This window comes from Orbicella faveolata, unplaced genomic scaffold (assembly GCF_042242905.1).
Source record: "Orbicella faveolata isolate gen_17 unplaced genomic scaffold, um_ofav_v1 contig_13, whole genome shotgun sequence".
In the NCBI taxonomy this organism is placed as follows: Eukaryota; Metazoa; Cnidaria; class Anthozoa; order Scleractinia; family Merulinidae; genus Orbicella; species Orbicella faveolata.
In genome coordinates this window covers 29,510,267-29,531,502 of record NW_028301540.1, presented here as the reverse complement: position 1 = coordinate 29,531,502, position 21,236 = coordinate 29,510,267, and the positions used below count along the sequence as shown (strand labels likewise).

At 39.2% G+C, this 21,236-nt stretch overlaps 2 protein-coding genes across 3 annotated transcripts in view; one reads left to right on the top strand and one right to left on the bottom strand.

The window, feature by feature from the left end:
• Positions 1 to 21,236, top strand: part of LOC110053644 (uncharacterized) — a 294,177-nt gene that overhangs the window by 70,313 nt on the left and 202,628 nt on the right. The window lies entirely within an intron of this gene.
• LOC110040493 (uncharacterized) overlaps positions 1 to 21,236 on the bottom strand; it is a 77,989-nt gene that overhangs the window by 31,791 nt on the left and 24,962 nt on the right. The window contains exon 4 of one of the 2 annotated variants that reach the window (XM_089285970.1): positions 13,960 to 14,048. The exons of the other annotated variant lie outside the window; for it this stretch is intronic. Coding sequence (XP_089142096.1) covers positions 13,960 to 14,048 — 89 coding nt within the window. The remainder of the gene's footprint in view (positions 1 to 13,959; positions 14,049 to 21,236) is intronic. 2 annotated transcript variants of the gene reach the window in all.

The window sequence follows — 21,236 nt, the reverse complement described above, 5'->3', positions numbered from 1 at the left end:
AACAGTAAGGTAGAACAATTTTATTCAGGATATCTCCCGGGGTTATTGACAACAGGCGATAATAAGAGGACGTCAAGATGAGAAATCCTACACCAAAAAATCACTCGGCCGTGAAAGAGCAAACTCTTGGGCTTAGGCAGTAGTCCCTCCTATAGCACACTCCTCGCCCCCAGGATTTTACGCGGTCATTTTTTCCTCGCGGTTTTCTTTCGCTTCACGCATGACGGACTAAGCGAAAGAGGGACTACTCGTAGTCTAAATGTATTAACAGGCCTTCTGATATTACGCACTGGTGCGATTTCGCACAATCGACCTCAAATCGCATCCACTCGCACAATTCACAAAAAATTGCATAATTCAGAAAAGAACGCACAATATTCATAAAATAAAACATAAATCAAAACGTTTCTTAGGAATTCCTGCATATACACGCCATTTTAAAGATAATTTACCTTGGAAAGAACCTAAAAAACCTTTGTCACCTTTGATTTTGTAAACATTTGAAGCTGCAAGGTATTATTTTGCATGTCGGGGGCCTGGTACGAGTCTTATTCTTAAAGAGTCGCCTATTGGTGAAACACAAACACGCCCTTTGTTCAGATTAGCCAATCTGAATGGCTGATATATACACATTCAGACTCGATGGAGTTTATACGTTCGATCAGAAATATTGTTTGTTGTTTAGCTGGAAATGGTTCGACATTTTTAACCAAATGGCTTGTTTTACTGTTTACATTCATCTGTGTAGACGTTTGGCCGTGGTATGTTTTCGTCACCTTGCAAACTTTAACCAGTGAGATTTTTGAAACGTGTTGAAGAAAATTTTGTTTGTGACAAAATTTCTCGCAGTAAACTTGTCCCGGAGTATCCAATCGATGGAATCGATAATCGATGACAATCGATATCAATCGATACCAATCGATATCAATTAATCGATTGATATTGATAATCGATGACCAATTGATGGCGAAGATTTGTGTGGCTATCGATTGGTATCGATTATCAATACCAATCGATAGATAAATTGGTATCGATTGGAATCGATCAGTTGCAGATTGACGGAACCGGGATCGACTCATAAAAAACACAACTTTGTACACATTTCATCTTAATGTTAACGGGAGAACAACACAGAAATATCTGCATGTAGTGGCCAAAGAGGATCCACAAGCTCGGACTGTAGGTGGCTGAGTTGTCCACGATGGTTCACAACTTTAAACGCGTTTCCCCGTTCCCTCCTCTTCTTGTTTGCAGTTAACACTTCACCGACGTTCACCTCAAAATGGCGAAGATGATAGCCTTTGACGACGCACCTTATATTCAGTAAAGCCTCTACTCGGACTTCTTGCGTAGACATTATGACACGGAAAAGCAATGACGGGCATGTGGGTAATTCAAGTACACGTGCAACGGGGTGTATTCTTTGCGTTGAGAAGACTGGGTCGGAATTTGTGTTACCAATTTCGTCCCCAGGGCTTCCTAAGAATGGCGGATGATCGGACAGGTGGCGTGCGTGACATCTGTTCGAGGTTGCTGAGCCAATCGATAGCAATCGATGAACGGTTTTTGTGCGGTTATCGATTGGTCATCGATTGGCCGATACCAATCGATACCAATCAACTAATTTTATCGATTGACATTGATTGATCGATTGAATTTCTGATCATTGGTTTCCATCGATTGGATACCCCGGGAACTTGTACAGAACCCTGCTAACTCGAGTCGGCTTACTCCAATTTCCCCTGGATTTGACCAAAAAATTTCAGTCGTGACTCGAAGAGTCCCCTTTGATTATGAACTACTGTCTACAGGGAGAAAGACTGTTTTGTTATGTTCAAGCTAGTTTTGTTATACAATTATGAGATCAGATCTGAGTTTGACAGACTGGCATATATAATAAATTAACCTATATGTACTGTGGGGTTTTTATATAAGTTTATGATCTGCCTGCTTAATTATGGATTGAATAATATTATTGTGAAGTAGGATGAAGTGTTTAAAAACTGAAAATTCAATGGTGGTTTTATTGATGATACTTGCAAAATAAATTTTAAAAAAGTTGCTTTGTTATATTCAGAAATATAATACTGCACATAAAAACAAAGCGTAAGAAGCTAATCGTAGCATGCAAGAATATCAATAATTATTGATCATTCATTTGGCATGTTAGTTGTGTCCTTTCAACTTTTAACGTGGTGCACCGATAGTGCAGAAGACCTCATTTTATTTATTTATCTCAACTAATGTCGATCAAGATGCATAATTACTGCTCCTTTGTGTTCAAAATGTCTTTAGGGCAACAAAAAAGTGTTTTTCGTATCCTGAAACCTTATAAAACAAGCTTAAAATTACTCAGAAAAAATCGCATAATTTACATTATTTATCGCATCACATAATCTGCCCTGCAAATTTCACATAATTTGCTTTTTGTCATCGCACCCTATTACAAGGCCTGTATTAGGACCAGTCAGCCTGGAAGGCAGCTGCAACTAATTAACTTTCAGAACGAGATCGTTGACATGGATGTTGCACGCAAGGGTATGGAAGAGAGCGTGGAAAGGCTGGGATGGGATTTCGAGGTCCTTACCTAGTCAATCACCAAAACGAGTTTTATTTCATTAAAAATTCTAATAGAATTTTCTAAGATTGATTGAAGTTCGCTCCGCTCGACACAAGTTGCATGCCTTCTGAAACTGGAAAAATAGCTCATATTGCCGGCGCTCTAGAAAAAATAGTATTCGCTCAAAAGTTTCAATTCTTTTTTTCAACTATAGATATATCATAGCAGTTAGTTTAGCCATGTTGCAATTATGATTCAATCTTGTTCCTTCAACGGTTAAAAGAAGATTTTCTACCCGTTAAATCGAGTTTTGAACCAAACGCGAAAATAGCTCTACTTTGAAGGCACGTTTTAAAAATGTGGCACCAGTTTGAAAGTACTGAACTACATGAATAGAAAGTATAAATGGCCCTTAATTTAAAACAATAATAAAATTTGTCTGCCCACTAGGTTTTCAAAACTAACGACCGCTTAAAATTTAGGAAATTTTGAAAATATTTTAGTGAGTAACTAACATAGTCGCCTTCGTAAAGTCCTCAAATAAATTCACGTAAATCTCTTACCTGACTTTAAGATTAAAGTTTTGGTCCTTTGTAGCAATCCTTGAAACCTAGGTAGCATTGGCCGTTTTCACACTAGAGACGGATAATTCGTCTTAGTGTGAAAACAGAACGGTGTTCATTTTAGACGGATAATCCGTCTAGACGGATTATCCGTCTCTAGTGTGAAAACGGCCATTAAAACTGCCAGCTTTTCCTTCCAGCTGTAGGTTTGTATACAAAGTACATTTATACGTTCCTCATCTGTGCCGAGCATGGCGGTCACATACTTCGATGTTCTTTATATTACTGACCATTGTTTTTCTCGAAGCCGGTTTAATCATGTAGAGTCCTCTTCAAAGGTTTATAGAAGCACTCTTTTGGACAACTCTCGGCACACATACATGTATGAACAGTAAACAGTGATCCGGGGTTCCAAGGAAGGATTGATAAATGCCAAGGCCATTCTGTGTTTACAACAGGTGTTTTAGTTCCCAATCTTCCCGTGAGTATCACATCATTGATTCCCGTTGTCACAGTGATTTGTTTATCCCCGTGTTTTGGGTACCCCCGCACCCAAATTCCTAGTGTTTTGGGTACCCAAAACACTGAAAGCGTTAAAAACCACAGACTGGGGCAAGTGAAATCATCCATAATTCTGCTCAAAAACCATTTATGTTCTTACGAAGCTTTGTCTCAATAAATAAAAGCTTTCTTAATCTTGATATAAATACATAACGTCGCTGAAAATAGTCGCAATTTATAACAGACTGTCTGATCCGAGTCCGCATTTATAACGACATACAAAACCGGATTCACGCGCCAAAGTTCGTTGTATGAACATGCGCTTAGTGCCTATCGATAACCCTTGAAATGCACGTCATTTTAAACAAGAAAGGCGCATTCTAAACCTCGGATAGTTCGGCGATTGAATAAAATCAATATGCGAGCGGGGCACACTGAGATACGGCCGTCACGCAATATGCAGGTCTCAAGCTGTGACTGACCTCTGTGTATGTTGCCTGTCTGAAATAAACTTTGTCTCAGACTTGTTTATTTATTGCTCTTTCTTTGATTATCTCTCCTACTGCTTCCCTTTCCAATGTGCCTGCTTGTATTGTTTCATTAATTCAGGGTAACCAAATCTAAAAGGCAAAGCAAACTTACAAAGACGAAATAATTCCACTTAGGAAAGGACTAGATCAAAATGCTGAAATGTAAGGGATACCCAAATCCCTAGTGATATGGGCATCCCTTTGTAGGGTGTTTGTTTGTTATCGTTTCTTTACTTGAGGTAGCCAAATCGACCGAAGATTAAAAATGCAAAGCAAACTTTCAAGACGAAAGGCGTTGAAGGGGGGAAAGGACAAGAAATGCGAAAAATTAAGGGATACTCAAATCCCTAGTGATATGGGTATCCCCTTCTAGAGTGTTTCTTTGTCCTTGTTTCTTTAATTCAGGGTAGCCAAATCGATGGAAGATAAAAAGCAGAGCAAACTTAAATAGACGAAAGTTATTCCAATGAGGAATGGACTAGAAATGCTAAAACGTAAGGGATACCCAAATCCCAAGTGATATGGGTATCCCCTTCCAATATGTTTATTTGTTATCGTTTCTTTAATTCAGGGTAGCCAAATCGACCAAAGATAAAAAAAAGCAACGCAAAATTACAAAGACGAAAGTTCCAATGAGGAACGAGGACTAGATCGAAATGCTGAAATGTAAGGGATACCCAAATCCCTAGTGATATGGGTATCCCCTTCTCGAGTGTTTGCTTGTTCTCTTGTTTTTTTTTTTTAATTCAGGTTAGGCAAATCCACCGAAGATTAAAAGGAAAAGAAAACTTACCAAGACGAAAGTCATTCCAACGAGGAAAGGACTAGATCGAAATGCTAAACTGTGAGGGATACCCAAATCCCTAGTGATATGTGTATTCACTTCCAGAGTGTTTGTTTGTTATCGTTTCTTTAATCCATGGTATAGCCAAATGAACCAAACATTAAAAGGCGAAGTAAACTTACAAAGACAAAGGTCATTCGAGTAAGGAAAGGACTAGAAATGCTAAAATGTAGGGGATACCCAAATCCCTAGTCATATGGGTATCCCCTTACAATATGTTTATTTGTTATCGTTTTTCGAATTCAGGGTAGCCAAATCAAGCGAAGATAAAAAGGCAAAGAAAATTTACAAAGACTTCACCATTCAACGAGGAAATGATTGGAAATGTTAAAATGTAAGGGAGAGCTGAATATTTGGTATATGTAAATCTTTAGTGATAGTGTTATCCCTGTCCAATACATGGCTGTGTACCGAGAACATTCCAAACGAGAATACAGCTTTACAAATCAGCAGTTTATTAGATACTCCATCTAATATAATTATCGTGTTTTTGAGACGCGCCCTAAGAGAATATAATAGGCGTAAAGGGAAATAATCAGCTGTTAGGTTGACTATAATAACAAAACAAAGAAATATAATCCAGAAGTCAATGTTGAAACTTGGCTTTATAATGTTAGGGAAAGTACGAGAAATGGCATGTCGTATGCCCTTGGCCATACGATCAAGCTCGTCTTTGGACATTTTAACAATGATTGAAAACATATCTTTTTAAAATCGCCTATGACTGTTTATAATTTTTGTAAATCTTAGTTACATGAGCCGTTTTATATTTTTGTATTTCTAGCACATTTTATCCTTTTTATAAATCTTTGTTTTAGTTTGTGAGCTTCTTTTTGTATGTAAAGCGCTTTTGAATATTTCATAGTATTAGCACTATGTAAATGTATAATTATTATTGTTATTGTTATTGTTATTGTTATTGTTATTGTTATTGTTATTGTTATTGTTATTGTTATTGTTATTGTTATTGTTATTGTTATTGTTATTGTATCCTTAGTCGACCGATCATACCCATATTTTCAGTGACATGTTATGGGTAAGGATAGGAAATTTCTAGCTTCACCTCATAATATTGCCTGAATACGATAATTTTTTCAACCGTTTTCACTAATGATATTAGACACCGCGGAAATACGTTTTTTGGGGCGCGATACAGTATTTTGCTGGTCAGCGGTACACCTTAACAAAACAACAAAATGCCTACTTTTACATTCTTATCGCAGCGAGTCTTGTCGACAGTGAAAAGGATACAAAACTTAGAGCGCACACTGTAAACTTAGCTTTTAAACTCCGCTCGTTTGTTGGATAGTTCTCAGTTAATATTATATATTGTGCCAAAGCCAAACTGAACTTGCACACGGTGTGAAATTGTTGTTGTTTCGTGAAAGTTCATGCTCGCAAGCGGCGAGCCAGTGGCAATTTACGTTACGGTGTGCGCTAAGGCTAAAACTAAGCAGCTTTTGTGTTGCTGTAGCGGTGTTCTGAGGACATCAACTTCTCAAGTTTGTTGAATTGATGGGCTTGAACCGTGTGAATCGTTATGTCAACGGCATTTCGATCAAATTCGTCGGGAAGACAAGCTCGTGTTCGTCCACTTGTTCGATTGGGGGCACTCGCGTAAGTAAACACGGTCATCCTGTCTCCACTCGGTATCACCGAATTATGGACCAAGTGGGCCGAAATCGAAGCAGTGCTTCGTATAAATATTGGACACGTTGGTGTAACAAGTGTAGGACTGAATCCCTAAAAGGGTTCAAAATCTGACCTCAACTCGGGGAAGAATTCACCGAGGTATGTTTTATCATAAAATATCCAATTTTAATTATACTGTACTTCAGTAAGCTTAAGGCTGGCGAAAATAAAATTTTAAATTTTCATGTTTATTATTGTTTCTTTGTTTCTTGTCATAATTTCGAATTGTTGCAGTTCTGTATTTTGCTTTTAGCGCCTCTAAAGTGTGAAACTTATTTTAAACTAGTTGCATAGCTATTAGAGTTTAGAAAAAAAGCTATTTAGCTATAAGAAAAAACCACAAGAAGTACATGACATCTGATTATCTTAAGATGGCAGAAGACATGGAATACAAAGCTGTTAAAAGGGTAATTAAAAATACATGCATATGTTATTGCAAGACAATAAAAATACCATAAAATCTGGGTAATAACAACTTCCAATTAAAACTCAATGAATGAATTTCATTTTTAGTTATAAATAGGTTATCCCCCCTGTATTCACACAGCAATCTTCTGATTGTAAGGCCACCCAGATAATTTCTGACCCCATTACCTTAGAGCCTGAGACTCTGTATAACTTTCTAAGATTAATATTTGTTTACATATTACTATTATCTGGATTTCCCAATAGAAAACTTCTTCTATTGTACATTTTTTTCTATTTTGGCTCAGCAAAAATCCTTTTCGATACTGTCCATGGATGATTTCCACAACACCAATGCTGTAAAAACACCAACTGAGAGAACACTGACCAATGCTCTCCATGTGGCAACTCCTCTCCTGAACATTCAGCCATCTGTTGATGGTGGGGAGAGGTAGGGGGCTGGAGCCTGGGAGGATATGGGGCAGGAGCCCGAGAGAATAGGGGCAGGAATCCAGAGAGAAATGCAAAATGCTAATTTTTGTCATTCACTAAGGCTTCAAATACTTTCAAAAACAACAACTGAAAATGTTACTTGACTTTCATTTAGTGTCTTTAGAGACTTCTAGGCCGACGGGCAAAGAAAAATTTACCCTTGGGCTCAAAATGAGGCCCAAAATGAAACCCTTTGACAGTGGTTATGTCATAGGTCATTCACTTGAAAGACATGGGTAAGAGTAGCAAGGTTGAAAATGAAGGAAAAGGAAATGCCAAAGGGGTGTGCAGCTAAATGACTAAGATGTGTTTTGAGTCTCTTAATTTACAGGGGACAGGAGCAGGACAAACAAGAGTGGGAGTCAAGAGATAGAGGTATGGGAAGTGGGAGAACAGGGTATGGGAAGTGGGAGGTTCTGACTCCACTGTCTCTTCCCCCACTTGATGCAGTACCTTGTCCCTAAGTAAAAGGTAAAGTCTGCATAGAGCCAAGTGGCCCATCAGGCCAGGCTTATCTCGGGTTCTGTAGCATGACCCGACTAGGAGTATTTCTACTACCCCCTGCCGGATAGGATGCTAGTCGATCACAGAGTTACCCCCAGCATTAAATTCACCAGTACCCATATGTACACCTTTGTGGAGAGAGGCACCGTGAGAGTAAAAGTGTCTTGCCCAAAAACACAACACAATGTCCTTGACAAGGGCTCAAACACGGACCGCTCGATCCATTGCTGAGGGCACTAACCACAAGGCCACTGCACCTCCCACCTTGTCCCTTAGGCCTAACCTTAACCCTAAACCTAAAAAAAGGAGTCTGTAGATTTCAGTCAAGTTTATCTCTTTTATCACTTGTGTATTTGAGACAATTTCTAATTTCCTCGCTTTCTGCCATTCAGTTTACAGTACCAAAGCCTGATTTTAAGTGATTCGCAACTACTGACGGAACTTGTTTTTGCAACTTACAACTTCAGACTTTGCACAAAATTTCTCACTGGAGAAAAGCAATGTTGTAGAACTTAAGTGATGAACTAAATGCAATAAATATTAATTTGTAAGAAATGTATCTGTTCTTTAATACATGCTTTTGTGTCTAGTATCTGAGTTGGATGTAGCGAAGATATATTACCAATGGTTTGTAGACGACAGTAAGCCAATTCAGAGACACAGTGGCATAAACAAACCCACTTGTTAGCCAAATATCACAGGAAAGAAAAAAAACATAATTATATAATTTATTGCCATCAGGTGTTATAATGTCTTGTAACAAAGTGGTTACAAGTTAAGTAAGAATCTCACAGAAGGGAGGATGATACAATATTATGACTAAGGGGATCATAATTAATTTCATATTGATTCAAAGCACGTGATATGTACATGTCTGATTCATTAAGCACATACAATGTAAAAATTATTTTGTAGTGATTGAGCAAAGCTCATCTGAATTAAATTAAATGAAAGGAAAAACAACAACAGTCAATTATTTATATCAGTTGATACACTGCACATGTAAGATAGGGAAATAGAAATCGAAAAGCTTCAAATGACTGAGTAAACAAAATAAACTAGTGGGTTTCATTGAAGAGTTGATTACTACCTCTCTGAAATGTTGAATGTCTTTTCAGCATCAAAAGATGTGAAACTTGACCACATCCCATAAGTGGAAGCGGTTTCGTGTAAACATATTCAGGTGTTTGGGCATTTTAACATATTTAGTTACCTGTGCATACATGTACAAGGAAACGGTCTTGAAAATTTCCATGTACTATCAACATGTAATCGATGTAAACAAAAAAGACCTCAAGCGAGGAAAAATTGTTTATGAACCGAACATATTGAGCGGTCTCGAATGTTTTCAGTATTTCCAGCGTTCGCTGCGGCCAACAAATCACAATATTTTCGATTTCTACTCCCTTCGCAAACGCCACCATTATATATAAATGTAGACTTAAACAATCTTTAATGACAGAGAAATATCTTGTGAATGAAATGAACAAATGTTTTATTCTGACAGCAAACGGCAGGTACAAAAAAATTATTTCACCTGTTCCAAAAGGCGCAGAAAGTCAGAAAGGTGATAGAAACGCCAAACAAGCCAGTCTTAAAAGACAAATTCTTATCAAAGTTTCTTTGACGCGTTGCGAAATATAATCTAGCTGAAAAAGCACCACATGTCGGCGCAAAGTGAGTGTGAATAACTTGAAACGGTTCCGACTTACATGTACCTTAACCATTTCATGCAGATTACACTTTTAATCCAAGTAGTCTTCAAAATCCGTGCAAAAGCTTCATACAAAAGCAATCTTCTGCTTTGCTGGATACCCATCGTTGTTTTCGACAATTCTGAGGCGAGGGCGACTGAAGCAACACGATCCAGGCTCGAGTCAGCAAACTACACATTACTCCACACAAAATGACTCCCCTGTACCCCTATTCATTACCGGAACATTGTTTGAGTATTAAAAACCCATTTAAGGACGTCAACCTCATCAATAACGAGAAGTATCAAGGATATTTTCGACCTTAAAACGAACCAAAATACCTATCTCGGAGAACTGATCGATCGAAGGACAGCACAGCCTAATGGTGATGACCACTGACCAGTTACGGTGACGTCAAAAAACATATTTCCGCGGTGTCATGATATTATGGAATCTTTTTGTCCTTTGCAGTTTAGAGACAGTTGTGTACTTACTATCAGACTGGAGGCTTGGTAAACCCATAGTAAAAGTCGAGTTCACAAGAAGGAGAAAAAAAAACACTTTTTAAACCGACGCAGTATTTCACCGGTTACGTATGTCATACGATGGGCGATCATTTTCACCGTTGGGCCAGCAACTGTCTTTCCGTCCCATCTCAAGTGCTTCGGGAATCGACGAACTAATTGTTCTTCCAAGTTTTAAATTAAAGTTTTAAGTTTTTTCTTCTTCTCTTTTTACAATAATATTCGACGTTTTTGCAAAATTTTCGCAAAACTAGCTTTTCGCTTTTGGAAAACCCTGCCGGATATTTCTGGCTTTTGACATGTTCTAAAATATCTCTATATTTTGCAGAATCCATCCTTCCAACATTTTCCGTATTTTCCGCGAAAATCCAATCAAATCCCGACTCCCATTGATGATTTAGACACGTGGAAAAAGCTCAAGGGAATAGAGGCCTCATAGAGGGGGTGGGGGAGAAGAGAGGTTGGAGTAGAGGCTAAATAATTCATATCCCGTTAATGTTTGGACTAAATATTTTGTATCCCATAAATTTTTCTTCAGTCAAAAATTCTCCGAGGACACTCTCAGTCTACTTTACGGCATAAATTTCTTTTTGTTACTTTTATTTCGACAGGAGCCCATCTCAGTCCTTTCCGAGTTGAATGGTGAATGGTACATTCGGTCTATTTGGCTACCCTTAATTCGAACTAAATAAAGGATAACACTTTGTCATATTGGACGGGGATACCCATATCACTAGAGATTTGGGTATCCCCTACATTTAGACATTTATAGTTCTTTCCTCCCTTGAATGAATTTCGTCTTTGTAAGTTTTGCTTTCCTCTTCGTCGTCGGTTCATTTGGCTACCCTGAATTAAAGAAACAATAACAAATAAACACTCTGGGAGGGGATGCCCATATCACTAGGGACTTGGGTATCCCTTACATTTCAGCATTTCTAGTCCTTTCCTCATCGGAATGACTTTCGTCTTTGCAAGTTTGCTTTGTTTTTCTTTTTATCTTCGGTTGATTTGGCTACCCTGAATTAAAGAAACAGTAACAAATAAGCACTCTGGAAGGGGATACCCATATCACTAGGGATTTGGGTATCCCTTACATTTCAGCATTTCTAGTCCTTTCCTCACTGGAATGACTTTCGTCTTTGTAAGTTCCTTTGCTTATTTATCTTCGGTCGATTTGGCTACCCTGAATTAAAGAAACAAGGACAAAGAAACACTTCAGAAGGGGATACCCAAATCACTAGGGATTTGGGTATCCTACTTTTACTTGTTTCCCCCTGTCCAAAGATTTAAGCCTTGTCTACTTTATTTATATTTATTTTGGATTTCTTCCCAAAACAAGAAAAAAAACCTCGTTAAATGGCATAGAGAAATGTTCGCCGGCAAAATCTAATAGGAGGGATGGTTAAGGAAAGAGCAATAAATAAACAAGTCTACGACAAAATTTATTCCAGACAGGCAACATACACAGAGGTCAGTCACAGTTTGAGACCAGTGTGCATATTGCGCGACAGCCGTATCTCAGTGTGTTCGTTCGCATATTGATTAAATTTAATTGCCGAACTGTACCAGGTTTAGAATGTGCCTTTCTTGTTTAAAATAACGGCATTTCAAGGGCTATCGATAGGCACCAAGCGCATGTTCATACAAGGAACTTTGGCGCGTGAATTCGGTTCTGTATGTCGTTATACTACAGACTCGGATCAGACAGTCTGTTCTAAATTGCGACTATTTTCAGCGACGTATTGTCTTTATATCAAGTAAAATAACGCTTTCATTTATTGAGACAAAAGCTTAATAAGAAGATAATTGGCTTTTGAGCAGACTTGTGGATGATTTCACTTGCCTCAGTTTTAAGCTTTCAGTGTTTTGGGTATCCCCAGTGGGGATACCCAAAACACTAGGGATACCCAACTCACTCAGGGATACCCAAATCACTGTGACACCGTGATACTCACACGAAGATTAGGAACTAAAACACCTGTTGTAAACATAAAATGGCCTTGGCATTTATCAATCCTTCCTTGGATCCCCCGATCACCGTTTACTGTTCATACATGTATGTGCGCCGAGGGTTGTTCAAAAGAGTGCTTCTACAAACCTTTCAAGAGGAGCCTACGTGATTAACCGGCTTCGAGGAAAACAATGGTCAGTGAAACAAAGAACATCGAAGTATGTGACCGTCACGCTCAGCACAGATGAGGAACGTATAAATGTACCTTGTACAAAAACCTACAGCTGGAAGGAAAAGCTGGCAGTTTTATTGCTACCTAGGTTTCAAGGATCGCTACAAAGGACTAAAAGTTTCATCTTGAAGCCAAGTAAGGGATGTGAATTTATCTGAGCACTTTACGAAGGCGAGTATGTTAGTTACTCACTAAAATATTTTCAAAATTTCCTGAACTTTAAGCGGTCGTTAGTTTTGAAAACCTAGTGGGCAGACAAATTTTATTATTGTTTTAAATTAAGGGCCATTTATACTCTCTATTCATGTGGTTTAGCAGTTTCAAACAGGTGCCACATATTTTGAAACGTGCCTTCAAAGTATGGCTATTTTCATGTTTGGTTCAAAGCTCGAGTTAACGGGGAGGAAATCTTCTTTTAACCGTTGAAGGAACAACATTGAATTATAATTGCAACATGGCTAAACAAACTGCTACGATATATCTATAGTTGAAAAAAAGAATTGGGACTTTTGAGCAAATATTAATTTTTTTAGAGCGCCGGCAATATGTGCTATTTTTTCAGTTTCGACAGGCATGCAACCTGTGTCGAGCGGACCAAACTTATATTAATCCTAGAAAAATTCAATTAGAATTTTTAATCAAATAAAACTCATTTTAGTGATTGACTAGGTAAGGGCTTAAAATCCCAGCTTATGAGAAAAATCGAATTTTGGAAGTAAAATCAGTGGTCGGTTTATACAGAGACAGCCTCTTAAACATAAATTTCTCAAAAATGTTAACTTATTGTTGTATAAAATTTCAATAAGTTTTTAGTGTTACCTCTAGTTTAATCGTTAGTGCGTGTGACCTTTTAAAATAAGCACTGGGCTAAACACTCTTCTTGATATTGCCATACGTTTCACTCAAGAGTACTAACGTTTCATGGCTAATTACACGTGAATAAATTATTGGGTAAGGCCCAGAACAAGGAAGTGTTGCCATAGGAAGACCAGGGGCCAGGAAGCAATCAGAATTCTACTTTTAAAATAAACTACAATATTTAGAGAGGAATTAGCTGGTTTTCATGCAGGTCCTCTATCCTCTAGACTATTCAACGATAACCGAGTTTTAAATTAAAACAACCAGCTGGGTAAACACTGCATGACAGTTGTAAAACTGAGTATATTTAGTCAGGTCCTATTTACTAGATGACATTACTTTCTAACGTAAGTATTTTCAAAGGGCAGATATCCCGCGGTTAAAGATGAATAAAAACAAAGTCATTTCCTTGATTGTCTGCAATACTTCTACCCACTCCCCGTAAGCGACACAATCAAGCTCAATCGTGCACTATATGTATAACACTATATGCTTACAGACGTAGAAATGCTGTCTATGTCTGCTTTTAGTTAATAATTTAACTGGATAATAAATGAAAAACAGTGTTATTCTATAATCAGGTCAACGCATCCAGTTATTATCACCAACCTGACTCGTGCACAATCTATTTTCCTCTGCCAAGTCTACGACTGTTCCTTTTTTGACACGTTCTTCAGCTGCCATAGACGCACGCTCATCTGCAAATTGAGACACATCTAAGTATTGATCCCTGCGTTGCCAATCTTTGGCTTGATCAACGTCAATTCTAAACAATTGAGGGTCTATTCCTATAGTACTGTCCTCTTTAGGGTCAAATGGTAACCCTAGGAGGGATTTTATGAGACTTGTCTTTCCTGCACGAGCCTGACCAATCACCACGATATGCGCACGATAAACCTTCACTTCTCCAGTCCTTAGAAAGTTTTCATAGGCAAGATTGTCTCATAGTACTCTCGCTCAAATCTCAACTGGAACTGCAAAAGAATACCTTTAAATTAACTTTCAACTGTTTGAAATTGCTCCATGCATGTCCAATACTCACCACTTGTTCAAGTCATGAAGTCGTGGTACGACTTGTACGAGAAGTACGAGACGTACAAGCCATGCAACTGGTGAACTGTATCTCACTATAGACACGTAGAATATTTCAGCCCGCGTTTGAGGTGGGAGCTTTGTCAACCCGTACGACTCGTACAACAGGTGAAGTGCGTAAAAAGAAAGTGCAATGTATACCAGGGAAGTGATACCTTTTAAAGGAGACGCTCATAGAAGCAGATATGCAACACAAAATAGTGCATGCAAACAGACAACCCGAACCCATGCAATGTATACCTCATTGTATAAGCATGTGCAGGCAGTGATATGATTTAAGCGAGACACTCATTGAAACAAATTAAACTACACACACATGCATCACAAAATAATGCGTGCAAACAAACCAACACGATACGATTTTGCGCCACTCTCTGAATTTTCTGGTTGACCATTCTTCCAATTCCTCGGAAGGTTCGTGCCATCAGAGACTAATTAGTAGCTACTACCAACATGCCTTGTAGTAAATATTAAAAATCGGAAACTAACGTCATGTAAATCTCCCCTTGTTTAATTAAGTGCGCTTCACTACAAACTAAAAAAAGCTTTATAGACTGTTTACAGCCTGTCTGTTTACGCACGTGAAAGAAAAAGCAAGCAAAGCTAGCGCGAAGGACGCAGGGGTGGGCGGTGGGATTTGCGAGTGAAGCGAGCAAGAAGAATGGAGAGACTGTAGACATACATACTGTATTTGGACTATTTGGAAGAAAGTGGACTTATTAGGCTCCTCTCCCCATTATCGCCTTGTTACTAACAGCTCCACCCTTTGACCAATTAATCAAATCGGAATAAAATCTGAGCGGTAAACTGCTTGTTTAATTGATTACAAGTATCAGTTGGCAAACAACAAGCGACTTCCCTACAGCACCTAAACTCACGAGACAATACAAGAATAGCATCAATGGCAGCAATGGCAGCAGCAACACCTGTTAGATAGAATGAGATGATTGATGAGACTCGAACATCTCGTACTTGCATTCGAGTGTTGAGAATGTCATCCCAGACGACTTCTTCAACTCCAAAAAAAGCTGCTAAAAGGGGATATGCTATTCACTTGGGGAATCTTGGCAAGACGTCTTACATATTAACCTGCGTCAGAGACGGAAATTTCCCCGTAAATTTATGTTGTTAGCATCTGCAACACAGGCTACTTACATATCTGCGAAGAATTTATTCCGAAGGCGTTACACGGTGTGGCACTTGTTAACTACAATGAGCATGACACAATTATTTCATGGAGAATCTTCCTTCTTCAACATGTTTTGGAATTTTGCATCCAAAACGTCTTCCGCTGTCTGCCGAAAACAAGCTTGTATTTCGCATCTTAAATCAGCAGAAGCACATCGTCCTTTGCTGACAAAACGATGGAAGAAATCCTAAGCTCTTCCATTTGTTCTATTTATTCTTTCATGATGCTTTTGAGTGGTTAAACAATGAGAACAACAACATTGGCACCATTTGCATTTCTTTTGCGTAGAGTTGATACATCAGACTTTCCTCAAAACCGGTCGGAGAAATCGCAGGAATGTCTTTCCACCGAAGAAGATGAACAGCAACCTCTTTCTATTCATCTTTGAGCGAAAAAACGTTAAAATTTCTCTTAAGGGACGGACCATTAGAAAAGTGATGGGGGGGGGGGAAATACAAAAATAAATTCATGCAAGGGAGGGTGGCTGGAAAAAAAAAAAAAAACGTGCAAAGAAGGAGTGAAGAAAAACAATTCCTGCAGAGTGAATTCCACTGTCAGGCTGACAAAATCTGCCCGCCTGAAGGGCACCTTAGCAGCCACTTTGTATTGCAGTTTTCTCGGCCCTGGTGGAATTCTCATTCACCAGGTTTTCTCTAAAATTAGAAATTCGGACATTTTTCCCTTTCCAGGCTGATACATTTTGGCGCAGGAACCTCATTATGGATACTGCGTAGCCATGGCTTAAACATGATAGAACCATGTGCTATAAACAGCGATCCTGCTTGACTCATGTTTTGAGAGCCTCAACATATACCAATAATTCATAACTGAAATGTATAAATGAAGATTGTGGCACAGATGTGCGCACACATGTCGAACCGTAACATTTCCCCTAAGATCAAGATCAAACGCTGGAATCAAAGACAATCATGGAGGTGTTAACACAACAGATGTGCTTAGTATGGGTAGTTTCAATCTATTTGGGGTTTTTGGTATAAGATACATTATCATTCAAGTCCAATCGATACATTAAATTTATCGGTTGAAAATCGTGGAAATCGCACCAAAGATGCTTCCATTTTGCAAACTTTTCTAGGGAGGGGGCACGCTCCCAGACCCCGTAAGTGCAATGGCGCCATTGGCCCTTGCCTAGTTCCTAGGTTCGTCTGGGATACATCACCGAAATCAATTGACCACGAAGGCTTGGGAGAAAGCCCTACAGGAACTAGGCAACATTGGCCTCATATTTGTTAATGGGCGGCCAATCAATAAAATTAACATTTCCTTAAACATCAAATAAAAACTGCAATACAAGGTGATTTTAGGTTTTTAACTAGATGTGTCTGATACTTGGTTATGTTTCACCCGGAGTATAATTTTGACAGAAAAGTAAAAAGACTGTCTGAAACATAAATCTTTGTTTAAACCCTGAACCAGGCATGATTGTGGCAGCGGAAAATTGTAATGCCACCCCCCATATCCCTCTTACTCAAAGGAAAAATTCATGCAAGGGACTTGACCCCGAAAGAAAAAGGCAATGGGCGCAAAAAAAATTTCTTGCAAGCTGAAAAAGTCCCAAACCACATCACTTTTCAAATGACCTAACAGGATTCTGTTTTAAAAACAACCAGTCCATTACGAATTACCGCACGTGTCAGTGATGGCAACTGCTGCAAACCGCAAAACATGCCTGGACCCAATCATGATGAGCCTCAGCCACAAGTTGCTCGGCAACTTTTTGGCAACTTTCGCTCTTTGGAGCATCTCTCTGGCAACTTTTGCTATTTGGAGAAACTTTTGATTTTTGGGGCACTTGATTAAATTTTTGAGCAACTCATGGGAATTACGAAGTCCTATTACACCGTGTAAGCCTTGTTATGTATCCTTATATGAAAATTTCAGTTCTTTAATGTTATAGAGAACATTTTACAATGTGCTAATATTCAACCTTGTGCCCCATCCCCTCCCCCTCAGTTTGAGGTCAGCGGTTGGCAAATAAGGTCACATTCTTCAAAATGGCGACAATGGCAACGAACATCAAAACTTCAGATAGTTCAGAGGAAGAAATTTCCAACTCTTCCTCGAATGAAAACGACTCTATCAGAGAAGCCAAACAGCTTGCAGCAAATCTATCCTATTGCCTCTGTCAATATTTGTCTGTTTGAAACGTTATAGTACTCTGATTGTGCAGGAAAACAAATGACATTACACAGTTGTACATTTGAACGTCGCCTGCAGTCGTTGCGTTGCCAAGAAAAAAGCAAAAAAGGCATTAGTTTTAAATTGCATTATTGTACTTCCCCAGTGGCACTTGGCTAGTAAAAAAGACATCACTTAAATGACGAGCAACTTTTAAGCAACTTTTTATAGAAGACGAGCAACTTCAGGCAACTTGTAACGAATTTTGGGGTAACTTTTAAGAAATTTTGGAGTAACTTGTGGCTGAGGCTAATCATGATCGGCTGTTGTCAAGGTAATGACACTTTTGTCGCCTTTCAACCGATGGGAATTTCTGTTTCTGGAGAAACAGGGAATTTACTTTTTTCCAAAGATGTCTACAACCTTTTCTTTTTAAAAGTGTGCAACGCGTCAATTTCCGAAATATCTACGCCACAAGTCATGCAGAGCGCATGAAAAAAAAAGCAACATTTTTTATGCTATTCTCGTTCTATTTAACAATTAGATTATGAGATCGAGAATTCTATGAAGTGATAGCTGATGAGGCCGAAGGCCGAATCAACTATCACTTCCTAGAAATCGAGAACGAATAATCTAATTCTAACTGAAAATTGGGTGAGTTCAGAGGTAGTAAAGTTCAAAACATCTTTCCCCCTCGATCAGTGTTCATCATAGTCCTTCAGTTTGTTTAGACACTGATCGACTTGACCTCTTTTCATTTCTCCTGCAATGACGGCTTGCCTTCTCAGTCTCTGTGGAGTGCAGGAAATTGGTCTAGCAGGCTCTTCTCCATCTGCAACACTAGTTTCGCGAACTTCTAACGGAAACAGTTTCTGTAGAGGTCTCCTAAGACGCTTCGCTTGCCATTGCTCGGGTCAACTTCTATCGTGGCTCCTCTTACGAGACCATCGTTTCCTGGATACACATCTAGAACCTTTCCAAGCTTCCACATTCCTCAGTTAGACTTTCCCTCTTTCACTACAGTGACAATGTCACCTGTCTCTACTGATGGTGAGTTGCTGGCAGCTCCCTTCTCTAATGCTCTGTGGTGTTCTCGCAGTTCTACCATGTACTCTCGTTTCCATCTACTCCAAAAGTGGAACAACAATGACGTTACATAACCCTGTCTCCTGGTGAGAATTTCAACATCACTTGACTCTTCTTCGGCGACTATAGATTCATCAGGAATGGACAGTAATCTTCTTCCCGTGAACAAATGAGAGGGGGTGAGATGTTCCACTCTATCCTCTAAAGACACGTATGTGAGTGGTCTGGAATTCAACACACATTCAATTTCTACGGCGACAGTCAAGAGCTCCTCATATGCCAACTTGGCATTCTTTAAGCTCTTCTTCAGACGGCGTTTAACACATCGAACCATGTGCTCAAAGAAACTACCCCACCACGGGGCTCGTTCTGAATTAAATTTCCACTTCACCTTGTGGTTTAGCAGAAAACTCTGCACTTCCGGCAGCTCAAAAATGGATGACATGAATCTTCCAGCAGTCTTAAATGTCTTGGCATTGTCCGACACAACCAATCTTGACAAAATCAAGGCAGCTAGAAGCTCAAGTCTTGGAATTGTTTGCTTGGCCAGAGGTGCGACCCTTGTCTTGCTCATGACGGATCACGTTACTTCCACGGGTCATAATATTAAATGGGACAATTTTGATATATCAGCAACTGGTAGGTCAGATATACATTGTAAAATTAAGGAAACATTGTTAATTCGTGATTTAAAGCCAGCCTTGAATGGAAACGTTGGCAGTAAAAAACTTTTTCTTTACTAGCATTTTGTATTGTTATTATTATTATGGTAATTTTTTTTTTTCTCATCTGTTTGTTATTAACCATTAGTCTTGTTACATATTATTAGATACCAGTCTTTTTCTTTCTCTTCGCGTTTAAATTTCGATTGTAATCTAGTTAACGGTCACTTCTGAAGATGTATGTTGTACATACGAAACGTTAAGGAAATTAACTTTGTTTAACATGCGTTTTGGTTCCATGTTTATCACCGCGGTTTGTGTTTTGTTTCTTCTAAAGCTACGATGGCCAAGGAAAAAGAGTTTCTAGATATACCTCTCCCACTCGTGCGCGGAAAAGCTCCAAACTCGGCGCTTCTGAAGTATTTTACTAACAACTGCACTTGGCGGAAGTATTCTTAGGAACTGCCGGTGTTTGGCTTCTTCGGTATTAAGCAAACACCTCTTACGGGGCGGGGAGGAGAGGGGAGGATCGTTAAATTTTTGTAGAGAAGGGGAGGGAGTAGAGGAGGAAGACACTTAAGAAGAAAAACTAACGGCCGAATCGTCTCGACCTCGTTCCCAGGGTCTCTCATCTGACCACCCCCCTCGAGCGAGCTCAGCATCAGTTCATTAGAATAACACAGAGGCCTATTAGGGTAAAGCGTAGGGACAATCTGCAGTCCTTCCACTAGTGGCTCACTATCACTCTTCTCGGTTAAGCATGGCAAATTGACTGACTTGACTCGTGGCTCCCGGCCACGCCCATCTAGTAGTATGTCACCCCAGTATGTGTCGAAAGAAAACTTGAGATTCTCTCAAATACGATTAACATTACAACCAGACCGACTGCGTGTTGGACAACGCTAAATTACAATGTGCAACAGGCTTTTCCGGTTTAACTGTTTTTCCACCTGTCCACGGTCAATGCAATATGCGCGCCAACGGTTAATTGACTCAGCGGAGCTACACTCAAAATTATTTAGCTTAGTGACCCCTGTGATACTTCGAGAATCATCTAGTGTTTCAGTGTTGGCGTTAAGAGCTGGAGACCACTTAATCTTCCACGGCATACAGATATCCGAAATTTCCGGGAATATCCTCTCCCCCCTCCCCGACTGTAGCTACAACTAAGAGCCATTCAAAAGCAAGAAATAATTGTTCCTCGATAGGACAGCTTTAACAAGCGCATTTCAATCTACTGTCACTACTTTAAACTTGTAGTCGGTTTATGTAAATTGCGAAATGTTGCACATTTGCCCAAGAGCAGTGAAAGCGTGACTGGGCTGCTCGTACGGTTGTGTGACAACTTTTACTGAGTCTCGAATATCAGCCACGCAGCATGGTCGCCGATATAATAAATACAGATTCATGAGGCTCTTTAAGGCAATGCGGAGTGGTATCGAGGGGCATCGACGGCTTTTAGGTATATTTTCTGTAACATTTTCGGGTTAAATTAGTCGTATTAATATTTTTTTCGGGTCCGACCGTTTCACATCTTGTTTCCAATTTATATAGGCGAGATTTATTTGGAACTTGCCACTGCACTTTTAAACTTACACTTTTGATGAGCTCGGTTTGATTTTGTTGTTGTACCGGTAATACATTGCCGGATTAACCTCTCGACTTCTTGAACTTGAACGGAGATCGGCTGTTTACCAAATTAGAATAAGGGTGCGATT